Source organism: Gallus gallus, chromosome 9 (assembly GCF_016699485.2).
Source record: "Gallus gallus isolate bGalGal1 chromosome 9, bGalGal1.mat.broiler.GRCg7b, whole genome shotgun sequence".
NCBI lineage: Eukaryota > Metazoa > Chordata > Aves > Galliformes > Phasianidae > Gallus > Gallus gallus.
In genome coordinates, this window is record NC_052540.1 from 20092687 (window position 1) to 20105796 (window position 13110).

A 13110-nucleotide genomic window follows, 5' to 3' on the forward strand; every position below is an offset into this window, starting at 1 on the left:
TGCCTTCCTGCAAGTATAGCCATATGCTCCTTGTTATTACCAGCACCGCAAAAGTTCAGGTGTAATTATCGTCACCACTGCATTCCCCTTGATCTATGACTTCAGTGGCTTCAGCTCACTGCACATTTCCATTTTTGATGGAAGGTTTCAAACAGAGGCTTCAAAATGGCTACCGGTACGTTCTCCAATTCCCGTGTAACACAAGGCTCAAGTATCTCTAGCTCTGAATTTTTAAAGAATGCCAAAATAACAGCATTTGAAGACTATTTTAAGAATAGCAGATTCGTACAGAGGAGCACTAATCTAACTGACACACAGAAGCAGTACTCTCTCATGCTGAGCAACTAGGATTACAATGGGTAGGACCCCTGCTTTTGAAAATTACAGGTTTTGGTAAACTTTTAAGCAGATGTGCAGTCAGTAAGTAGTCATCAACGAACAGACCCATACACTGGATCACAGGACCATCACCAGTTGCCCACCAAAAGGGCAAGGGAAGACTGAGCTGAAGTAGCAGGGATCTGGGAATCATGCATAGTATTTCTAGCTTCAGCCCTCAAAAGGACAAAAGGAAAGCACCAAGAACCATAACAAAAAACAATGATAATAAAATAATGTATAAATAATAAATACAATACAATAACATAATAATAAAATGAGCAGCCACATCTTATTCTCATTGTCAAGCTCAATATCAAGTGATAGCCTACCTTGGGAAATGTTTTTACAATCTTCTTGGATAAAGAAAAGGAGTGCGGATGGGTAATTATAAAATTAAGGCAAAGAGTGTAATCACAGGTAAGTAATACATCGCTTTGCAACAAGTCCTAAGGAACATGTTAAAGGACAATGGTAAAATAAAATCATGGAGGAAAGGAATTTGTGAGGCATGATGTAACAGGAAAAGTCAGAGGAGATGGCTTGTTGTAAAGAGAGAACACAGATCATGAAAACATACCTAACATCTTTCCTCTTGAGAAAATCAGAAAATTATTATTACATACATATATAATGATTGTAGATAAATGATAGATTGATTGTAGATTAACAGATCCAATGGCCTTTTTTATATCCACTCCATCTTTACCAATGTGACTTTAATGAATTCTTAAGTGTTCTAACATAAGCTTACGTGATGTTTAAATTTTACAGAAAGTCAAACCTTTGCATAAGAACAAATTTTACCCTATAATGCAGAAACTGGGCTCCTATTTCCCTTAGGAAGAAGACAAATGGGTTTATGTAGCATGTGATTTTAAATCCTTTTTTATTCTGTTAATCTCTAGCTGTGGAATTGTGATTGAAATGCAAAAATGTATATGTATTTTCTGATAAGACCCATTTTGTTTTAGAGACACAAAATGCTATAAAACATATACACTTTCTTCAGGTTTTTAAACTGATGATGGAAATTCCATAATCAGAACATGGCACAACCAATCCAGGTTAAGCGATAACCATTTTTCAAAAGAAAATAACACAACCCTTTGAAGTGTTCTTAGAGTTATATCCTTATAATCCAGACATGAGAAGATCGGTATTCTTAACAGCTCTGAATGCACAGTCTTCAGCTGGCTCCAGATAAAAGCTAGCACTTCTATTTCTTTTCCAATACCTTCTCTGATTCCTTACTAGCAGTAAGGCACAGAACAGCACATTACCTCCGCACGATTTTCCATCTTCCCCCAGTTTCTGGCCAGCTGGACATTTGCAGTGGTAGCTGCCGATGGTGTTACAGCACTGGTCCTGACAGCCTCCGTTCTCAGTGCTGCACTCATTTACATCTGTTGGTAAAAGTATGAGGTGGTCAGTAAAAGGCAGGCTGTGACCAGATTCTATACGCTTATTTAGGAACAACTGTGTATGATCTCAGTTCTACAGAATGATAAAGTCACTGAGAGATAGATAGGGACCCTTCGGGCCACCTCTGCACCCATCCGTGTTTCTGTTCCCCACAATTCAACCCACAAGTTCAGTGGGGGAAACTTTATTCCTCTGCTTGAGTGCAAGCTGTAAAGTCAACCAGCATTCATGTTAGAGAGCAAGAGAGTTGGGAGGAGGACCATTAAGCAACAGAGGATAAGCAATATTTTGACTGTACAAATGGAAGCAATTACTTCATTTAGGGACACTCTGCAACACCAATGGGGAAATATGACTTTTTTCTCTTTTTTTTTCCTTTTTTTTTAAATCTAACTAGATTTTGTCCAAAAGAAATAGAAAGTTATGTAAAAAAAAAAAAAATCAAGAAAGAATGAATTTCCTATACATACACTAGAGAGATCAGAACCTTTCAACAGCAATCCTTAGTTGCTAATGACTAAGGTTTACCAAGGTTTCTTCTTTGAAGAGCTTGAGTTCAGTTTTACTAGCTGGCTTAAGATTTTGGTTAAAATCAAAGAGTTAAAAGAAATTTTAAGGAAGGCTTCAGATTATTTAAAAACAAACAAACATACAAAGAAATCATGAAACATCAACATTTACTAACGTGTAGTGAGACGAGTATAAGCTCACTGAGACCTCATTACTCTACAGCTCTAAATTCAGTGCAATGACTGATGTAATAAAACTTTCTTCATCCCCAGTGACACCGGCAAGCTACATTAAAAAATATTCAGTTATGTCAGAGCTTCACAACAACCCAAAGCTTATCTCACACGAAGCCAGCAAGGATGCTCTTGATTTGACGATTTAAAGAGAAACTTTTCTGAAGAAAAACACTCGCACACCCTGAAATGCAAAAACAAACCGTACCAAAATAAGACATTCGTCTGTTCGCTTCTCAGCAAGAAGCTGAGAGAACATATGACAAGTGACAGATCTCAGCCCTGTTCCTCAAAGCCCAGGAAGAAGGCACGGCAGCGCCGAGCATCGTGCAGAGGGCTGGCGAAGCGGACATGTTCCAAGTGATTTACTCCTGAATAACACACATCTTGACAAGCCTCGTGGTAATAAACAGCGGTGAGCTGCACGGTAACCCTGCTCCACATCTTCTATTTATACTAATAGTGTTGAAAACTAGTAAAATCTCTTATTCTTTCTTTTGCAAACAAAATTATGTGAGGAACTCATGTTTTTTCTGGTTTTCTAGTTCAGCTCCCACTGTACCACATGATCTCCGACCATAAAATATTGACACAAATACTATGTCGTGTGGTCTACTATGCACAACCCAACCGATTAGCAGCAATATCCTATTCGGAAAATACCAATATTTTCATCCAAAGCACTGAAAGAAAACCTTTCCAGCAGAGTAATCGTTATCCTCTTGATTTCACAATAATAACATACACGGAAGTCTACAGTGCTGTTGCATACTAATATACAAAATGTTTTTCCTCCTGATTGAGGCACGGTTTTATTTTCAATCAGAAATCTTCTTATTAAGCATTAAAACCTGTTATCCACCTGGACATTTCGCCCTAGTAGCAGCACTGACTGTCTGACTAACAAACTCCTCCTCTTCCATGCTGACTAACAAACTCTCTCTCATGCTGTGTCTTACAACATGCTTGTGTCATGCTGGGGCTTCTCTCTGCCCCAGTATTCGTTTTCTTCACTGCTTCATACACCAAAAATCTACTGCTTTTTATATTACATGATTACAGATTTGTCAGCGACAAAAAAAGGGGGGGGAAGAAAAAAAAAAAGGAAAAAACGACAACAAAAACAATTCTGTCAAATGATAAATTTCTGTCTGCTTTCCATGTTCAATGTCACTCAAGGTTGCAAATGTGTTTGCCTTTTGGATAGCAAGAAAAACGACAGAAAATTTCTGACATGTAACAAGTCTGCCAGGCTGGGGCTGACGAAAGTTCAGTGTTATCAGGACTATCAATCCATCTGCAATGACATGCTGTAGGCACTTCAGAAAAATAAATGTGATGCTTTCTGCTGTGATTTTTCACATTTATTTATAGAGCCAATGTTGCAACACAAAAACATTATCCATGGGATGTGCTTCATGTGAGCTTTCAATCCTGCAATAGGAAGTCTTAAAGAAAAAAGAAATTTAAAAAGGCAAACATCTGGATGAACTTAATATTAACTTCTATGTAACATCTGTCACACATGGAGAAAAAAATCATGCTGTATTTTAAATCAGTAGCATTCATGGATGGAGACTGTAGGCATATCCCTATGTCCCACACTCCTAATGTGAGGCATCACAGAACTGCCCTACGTGCAAATGTACGTATTTGTCCAAAAATCTCAAATATTTGATATCTTCCAAGTAGAGGAGCATATCTGTTTGTTTTGAAACGGATCATCTTTGCTGAAATAAATACACCTAGGAGCCATGTGCTGAATGGAGAACAGCTGATCCCAACAGCCATCTGCATTCCTGCTGGATGCTACAGTCCCAAAATACCCCATAGCAGAGCAAACCAGAGACATGCCCAGCTCCTAGGAAAATGAAATTTTACCAGGGTTTTAGGTAAGTTGAGGTGAATCAAGGTTTCCCACAAATAAATACAAATTTGATATAAACACAGACAGTGGACAAGAAGTTTTTCATCAGTAATTCCAAACTTAAGTCTAACAGAGGTGACCTGCAGTATTACTAACTCTGTGCCCTCCACACCTCTGCTATGTATGGGCTGCAGCGCTGCATGGCATGGAGGTCAGCATTGTTCACTGCAGCGAGTCACGAAGCCTGCCCTGCCTGCAGGGATGGTTTGTTCAAGGTCTGCACCAGGAAGGGAAAGCCCTGAAAGCAGGGGCTGCTGCACTGCAGCAAGAAATCAATGTACTGAATGAGAGTGTAAGTATATCAAGTGTAACTTAAATGCACCTATATGAGTATCTTACTATAAAGGAGTGCCTGGTACATGAACAAAGGAGTACATTGGCATGCATACTGCTGTTTGTTTCATAAGGAGGTGTAACAGGCGAGTGCCTCCAAATTATAATGCACACTTGACAACTTCTCATTTACAGATCTAAATAATTCCATTCCAGTTTTGAAAGAGCTAAGGATGCAGCGAATGTGTAACTTCTCAAGGCTTTAGACACTGCTTTTAAAACTACAGCCCAGATGGTCTGCAACCAAAACCATATGTCTGAATAAATCCTGAAGCCTGGGAAAGTTGATTTGAACTTTAAAGGCCACTCTGTGCTATGACATTGCACAGTTCACGTGAATACAGACGCACATGCGTCACAGCATCATTACACGCAGAGTGCACAATGCTCTTGCCCAGCTCCTGCATCTTTTTCTTCATTTCATGCAAGATCTATATAACAGTCATCTTTGGACAGTAATTGTCTTGAAAACATAAATTACATCCATCACTTCCAGCGCAAACCATAAATTATTGTCTGAATAGAAAACAAAGCTGCTCATTCTGATAGTCAGGCATGGTTCTACACGTATATTGATTAAGCACTCTTAGTGCTTTATTAGGTTTCTTTCCTCCACAAAGTCAATAGCCGGAAGAATATTTCTTCTTGTGCTGTTATGAAGTATTGCAAATCTGAGCTGTTATCAACAAGCACCCGATTAGTGGAGCAAATCTCTCTGACTTTGGCACAGACTTTTCTCCAGCCAGCTCTCAGAGAGCTCCCCTCATTGCTACCTCATCCCCTGGCAGCTGCTGTACCTGTGATTCTACCGGTTAGCACCTTCTTTTATACAGACATCTTTATTTTTTTTTTCCTTTTTCTGAGAAAAATTACTGCTGCATGCATTCTTCTCCATGCCCTCGTCACATTCTTATACACAGAGAGCATCAACCACCCAATTTATCCGCTGTGTTCACAGCCCACCCTTTCCCAGGGAGGCGGATCTCTTGAAGGGTTTGCTTGCCTTTGTTATTGGAACATTAAAAAAAAAAAAAAAAAAAAAAAAAACTGATCTCAAAAAACCTTGATGCAAAACCAAACAAAAATAAAAATAAACAAAACTCCTTGTTAGACATACCTCACCAATATTAATTTTTCCCTATTAAAATGATAGGCTAATGATTGAAAAGAACCAACAGATGCATCAGTGCTTTGCACTTGCATACATCAAGAATAACTCCTTTAAAATCAGAATAAAAACTGGTAAAAGGAAAAAAAAAAAAAAAAAAAAAACCAAACAGGCTTAGAGTTTAACTAGCAAGTTAAAGAACAGCCTTAAAAAAGCAAGGTACTGCCCAGGGCTGCTGTGCTGGGCTCGACCTGCCGTTAATCTGGTGCAAGATCAGGAAATGTTCAGTGTGTGCTCTGAGATGGAGATGGCCCGGCCCAACACCTGCACTCAAAACTAAATCCTGTAACCTGGCATTTAACAGTCCTCCCAAATCTTACTGCTTATCCTCCAAAACCACATACACAGCTGGTCTCTTTCACTCTCTTTTTTCCTTCTTGCATTCCTGAGCTTCAATGCTGTTTTGCAACAATGAATTCCAAAACCAAACTATTGGGTGAAAAAAAAACACAGCTTGGATTTTTTTTTTTTATCCCACTTTATAAAATCACCTTTAGCAAGAACATCTACTTCCTAAAAGTTAACTGCAGGACCTACACCAGGTTTTCTACACCAATAGGAATGACTACAATGAAAGGAAAAAAGCCCATCAGTACAATGGAATCCTGTAATAGTACTCATTTCTAACTTCAATTTCACACACAAGGTATGAATAATGCAACTGAACATCCCAGAATACCTGAATTAAGCAACAACAGACTAACGACTGCTAATTGGATGTGATTGGAGATGATTGTGGAGCACGACTAGAGCTATGATTACAAACACAGCACCCAGCCCAAACCACGAGTAGCACTGCTGCAATTAAAGATATTTTATCAAATTAGACAAGAGTTTGCCTTCACCTGCTATGACAGTTATGAGCGAAACATAAAAGAGTCTAATTTGCTGTAATGTAGCTTTTCTTACAACAGAGCTCTTCTGAGACGGATTTCTTTCTGCTCAGACTTTTCATGCCACAAAATGGAGCCTTTTTAGAAAGAACGCAGGGCTCCAAAGTGACATCCTTAAAAGCCTTTGCTTTTGTCTGAAAACACAGTTGTGTTACAAACGCCTTCTCTTTGCGCTATATCTGACTTCCTTTACCAACAAGCGGCGGCCATACGCACACAAACAGGAGAAAAGACTCTGAACTTTGGAGGTTTGATTTCACAACATAAGCTCTTATCTAACTTGCAGGCAGGTAAACACTCTGTGAAGATCATTTCCAAAGTAGCTATTTTTATTGAGACTTCGGGAGCCTTACCGACTCAATTTCTGGCAGGAATTGAAGGCACCATTTAGGTGTTAGGTTCCAGCCAAGCCAAGCGCTGGAGCCTATTGGAGAGCTCGCAAAGAGCAACTTGACCCTGGGACAGCCTGGCAGCCTCCCACCCCTTGTTTTGTGAGTAAGAAAATCAGGTTTTGGTCAAAAATGAAGACTGAAATATTCACAGTATTTTCTATTGTTTTTTCCATTGAGCTGTCCAGCTTCCATCTTCTGTATCTCAAGAAAATTTATATGCAGAACTACTGCCTTACCCCCTCCTTCCCATTATCACCCATAAAATGGGTCATCAGACTGCAATTGTATAGAAAAAGTAGATATGATAGGTCATTGCTAAAAGCTTAGCATTTACATTTATTAATCTTAAGTGGTAAGAAGTAGTTAGTTTGACATGGAAAAAATAAAATAATCAAGGCTATGCAAAACCATTGAGGTTCTCAGGCCACGATAGCTGGAATGTGACAACCAACATGTATGTGCAAATAACCCAAAGGTAGCTACAGGTTAGCTAACGCCAACATCTTCAGGAACAAACAGTCTCAGAGGTGAATGGCACCGACATCAAAGGAGCACAACAGGAATGTGAAGGCAGCTCGTGCTCAACCTCTATTTTCAAGAGATTTAAGATGTCACCTCCTGTGAAAAGCACTGTGACAGTTGAGCACGGAAGTAACAAAAGCAGAGATAAAGAGAACACTGTGCAGCAATTTCAGAAAGAAATAAATACTCTGGCTCCCAGTTAAAGCCTGTAATGATGGGTCAGAGCCGACCAAATCAGCAGTGGCACACACTGGGTGTTTAGATGCCTTCTACGCTGTTACTTCAGCATCCACACATGGCAGCAACTGGAGCTGGGGACAGCAGAGTGGGGTGAGCTGCAGGCAACACAGTATTGGAGCAGTGAGTGGGGTCCTCTGAGAGCAGCCTCCTTGGAAAGGGAATTCAAATATAATGGAACCTCAAATCATGATTTTTTTCTTCTTGTTCCAGGAAAGGCAACAAAGAAAAATACTGTTATAAATGTAGAGCAAAGTATTTATTCCAGCTTTATCTCTCTCTTATTTTCCTGTGCTCAGGAAACTAATTCATTGATAGAAGCAAGTGCACAGTTCCTTCTTTCCAGTCCTACAAAATAATTGCGAATGTGGGCACTTCAGTTCACCTTGTGTGAATGTAGGGAAGGGGATGCAGTACAGGAAAAGATGGCACCCAAAGACCTTTCCAGAAAATGCTTGGGACAATTTGTTTTTTCTACCAAACAAAGAAGCTCCTGCCAGCCAGAACAGTGTGTGAAGATATGGATATAACTGAAGCATGGAACAGGTGTGTGCCCTGCTTCTGGTTTAGAATTAGAATGATGATTGAGTTTTAACGGGAAAATTCTATTTTCTTTTTTTTCCCTCTTTTCTTAATAGTTGTCCTTGCCAGTCAATGTCTGTCACTGGTAGGACAGGCTCTGCTCATCACTTGGGATTAGATCAGGCAGCAATGAATGGCAACGCCTCTGCTTCTGCATTAAATATTTCTTTCTTCTTATTTCCTCCTGAATATTTCCTCTTGTCTTTCGCCTTTCATTATTAGGAGACTTTCCTAAAATCTCTCCACGTAGAATTACTCGCTACCTTGTCAAATAACCTCTGCTAGCTACAGTTGTAAAGCTATCTCACTTTTTTCTACTGTGGAAAATAACTTTTCTGTAATTATTCTCCTGGGTGGCTGGAACACGACCATACAACCAGGTCACCCCTTTAATAATGAGCATAAATGAGAACTCTTCATTTGGTCTGCACAGACGTATGTCGTTGCCACTTAGCTGTGCTCACTCACAGTGCCTTCTCATAACGGACCTGGCATGTCAAGGGCAAAAGAATCCACAGAAATAAAAACAAATGATTAAATCTTCATCAGTTTAATTTGTAAAGAAACCCCAGGGAAGTCATTATTCCCAGAGACCTCATTGCCTAATTTGTCTTCTGAATTCCTCTAACTTATTTGGCACAAGTGGGTGCTCATTAGCTGTTACTCAGTGTTCCTGCAGGGCAGGTTTCTTAAGAGCAGCATTGTGCAGCACCTTGATGGAAAGCCACAGCTGCCTTCTTGGTTTCTAAATAGGGGCTGAATATTCCAGAAAGATCCAGAATTGGCAGTGAGGTGAGCATCCTTATACTGAAAAGGAATCCCTGCTGATGCATTCAAACAGGACACCTGAGCCTGGTGATGGAGTTATAGCAAGACTAAAAACAAGCCAAGTCCAAACCACTAACCTGTTTTTTCCAGGAGGTATAAAAAAAGAAATTTACATTTGTGCTCTCAGCAAAGCACTGGTGAGATGGTGCAAAGCACTCGCAGCTCCACAAATCCAGTTGGTCTTTTCACATGTGATCATTTTACACTTTTAAACATCCATTCCTCCACCTTTCTCCCTGCAAACATTAGGCATGTTTTCACATTCCTGACTATTAAAAAGGGTTTGCTGTTGTAAAATCTTAAGTAACAGCACACAACTATAAAGTTACTGGTTTTAAGATAACCAATTGTATTTGTGAGCAGCAGTAAGGTCACAGTATTAAAGTTAATACTCTTAAGCAGAATATTTATTAGAAATAAATTTAATATTCTTAAGATTTATTATAGATGTTCAACAAATTAAAAACAGACATCAAAAGGCAACAGCTGCTCAGGGTGGAAAAATCAAAGCATGGCCATACAGGCTGTACAGAAATAAAGCCATCCACTCAGCATCTGTGTACAGAGCATGCAACCTGGGCAAAGAGAGGCATATTCCAGAGCCATGTATTATTTGGAGGCCTAGTCCTGCTCTCAGAAGGTGATGAAATAAATCTACAATATGTTTGCCTTCATCTCTCATTCATTCTTATGGGCCACTCAGAGCTTCTGATTTATCCAACTCTTCAAGCCAAATGCTGACAGCCCTCCAGCACATGGGATAACAGTAGTATGATGCACATCAGAAGAAACCAATGCATAACAGCCTGCCCTGAGCCTCCCTCACACTGCACTGTGTGCTCCTTAGACCCAAGACCTCTCTTGCTGCAAGCATCCATTCCTCCTAAGTCTGAGCATCAGTGAATTTGATATTTCACATCCCACATTTGCAACTTCACCCTTCAGCTCCAATCAAAAAATAAATTCCTCACATTCAAACCAGCCTAATTACTGTTTTTGCATGGAAAAGACAGCCAAAAATCATTCTGACTCACAGAAGGAAAGTGTGATATATGAGAAGAGCACATGTAGTATAACGTTATGGATGGTTCTCAAGATCTAGCAGGAAACATAAGCTGCTCCTAACATCGTAGCAGTTGCCAACAGTCATCACCTAATGTTGCCCAAGAGACTGCAGTGACTGTTCAAAGGCAAAGGCTCTGGTATCTGAGGTATCATGCTCTGTTACTTATGGTAATGGTGAATTTTTACCAGCTGAAGAATATTCCTGGAATGGCAGCAATCACATTTTTATCACAAGGGATGGATCCGCTACACAAGAGTCTCTACTTAAAAAAGCAACATATTGCCCCCAACTCCTGACAGCTGGCCATGGGGATTTCTGAGGTCAGAACCGAATCACTGGGTATTTCAGCTTTCTCTGTACACCATACCACCTTCTTGGCCCACTAGATGCCTCATTACTACCCCATCCAGAGGGCAGAGATGTGGAGCTCCCTTTCCTCTAGTGTAGGAGACCAGCAAGTCCCTCCTGTGCAAATCAGTAGTATGGGGAGATGATTGACAGCTCTTCCTTTTCCCCTTTCTCAGCAGCCATCCACTTATAATCAGAAGTTACAGACTGGCCATCCGAAGTGTAGTGGGGTTTTCCTCTCAAATGAGAATGTACAACAATAAGGGGGGCGGGTGGGAGGGAAGAATTATAAATTCTACCAAGGTCATTAATGTACAAAATGCAAATTGTCTCCCATTTGTCAAAGACCCTGGGGAAGTCTAGAGATAATTGAAATGATATATGAACAGAGGAGACTAACTGCTAATAGTCTGTATATCAATGAATCAATGTCATATTTATGAAGGGCTTTGGGAAATTATTTTAAATACTTCATCTATAGCTGAAGTTTAGTCTACTTTTTCTTTTTAATGCTGAAAAATTAATGATTAAGTTCAGTTTATAGTTACACAACTGTAAACCTGCAGTAATTTAGGCTCAGTAGCAAGATATTGAAAAACTACTGAAGTTTGTGCCAGAAGTGACCAATCTCTTCAATTACCATGAATTATGGTATAACTAGGAGCAATATTCATTTCAGAAAGAATCAAATATAGGACCAGCCCTCACTCTCACATCATTCAATCTCATTTATTTTCCTGTGTGTCTCCATTCCTCTAGAATTTGGATAAATTGGAAAAACAGGGAATAAAGCAATTATTCTCCCACTTCTCTTTCTTTCTCTTGAATTTTTAGTTACAGAGTGAAATGCAGGGGCATTTATGGGATACTGACCAGAAGGGGAAAGGGGAACAGGAGAAACCAATGTCTCCTTAGCAACCAAAAGCGAAGTAAATCTTGGAGGTGGTCTTAGGAGTGGGGGCAAAGAAAGCCAAATTTCCTCTTAAAAGGAAGAAATAACACAAATGAGGGCATGGCTCTGCTCAACCTTCTCCCAGTTATGTGGAGGTTGCTCCCCCTGTACTTTTCTGCTTTCTTTCCCATACAACTAACAGGAAGATTTCAAAGGAAAGAAAACCAGCTCAACTCCAGGCTTTCTACCAAAAAGCATTTTTCCAGCAGAAAACCCTATCATATCCAATTTAAGTGGCAAACAGCAGTATGCTGAAACAGGTAGGCTCAGTGCAGGATTACCTGAATGAGAGTCCCCTTCATCCCCTTTCTCATTGAATGAAATCACGAGGGAGAACAGGAAGAAGAGGGAAGTTTCCACGAACAGTGTAGGATTGGGAGAGATTTGTTTCATCTGAAAACGGTGCCACAATAGCTCAGCTCATCGAAATATGTAACTAAGCTGGAAATTACATCTGGATTTCTTCAGAATTTGAGTAATATACATAGAATTGATTCTCTTATGATATGAGAGGCAATGGCACACAAGCAAATGAACACAGTTGTCAGCAAAATACTGCTGTCAAGCAGTTAAAAAGAGACAACATACATGCATTGCAGGTACAAAGATCACACACAGTCATTACAGCAAAAACATACAAAAAGAACTGGAAGTCCCATTGAGAGTTCCCAGGGGTTGGAACTGGTCATCATGATTACAGAATAGCACTGGGGAGGTGCTGAGGATCCAGACCCTTGGGGTAACAGCAAATCCTGAAGGAAAACTGATCACTACACAAGACTAATGCAAAAGGGCCCTACAAATCCATCTGTTGAGAACGAGCACTGGGTATACCCTTCTCATCAAGACTTCTGAATAAACACTCCAGAGGTTAATATTACTGGGAAGAACGAAGTTCTCAGTACCTATTTTTCTCAAGGAAAAAAAAAGAAGAAGAAAAAAAACAGCTAAGAGCAGAAATGGAACAAGTCATCTCAAAAAAAAAAAAAAAAAAAAAGAGACATTCATGTGAAGAAAGTCTGATTTGGTTGGAACATCTGAAAGTACGTAAAAATATCTGCCAAAAATACCTGTCTTTTCTCCCTTGTCACCACTCCTTAAATCTTAATTTCTCTATCAGTCTTTCTTTGCATGAGCTCAAATTAACCACTCTAAAAACAGTAATATAGCATCTTGCCTTAGTTAAACGAAGACATATTTTTCTCCTTTCACCTATCTTTATGCATTTACTGATGAAAAGACAAGAAGAAAAAGTCCTGCACAGAGTAAAATCTCCAACAAAGAATTAAAGCTGAGTTTTTAGAGAAATCTCCAGC

The 13110-nt window shown here is 39.6% G+C and overlaps 1 protein-coding gene across 1 annotated transcript in view; it reads right to left on the reverse strand.

Annotated features, from left to right (window-relative positions):
- Positions 1-13110, reverse strand: part of LOC424998 (multiple EGF-like-domains 6-like) — a 163006-nt gene that overhangs the window by 71648 nt on the left and 78248 nt on the right. Inside the window, exon 5 of the mRNA XM_040706138.2 lies at positions 1662-1784. Within this exon, the coding sequence (XP_040562072.1) occupies positions 1662-1784 (123 nt within the window). The remainder of the gene's footprint in view (positions 1-1661; positions 1785-13110) is intronic.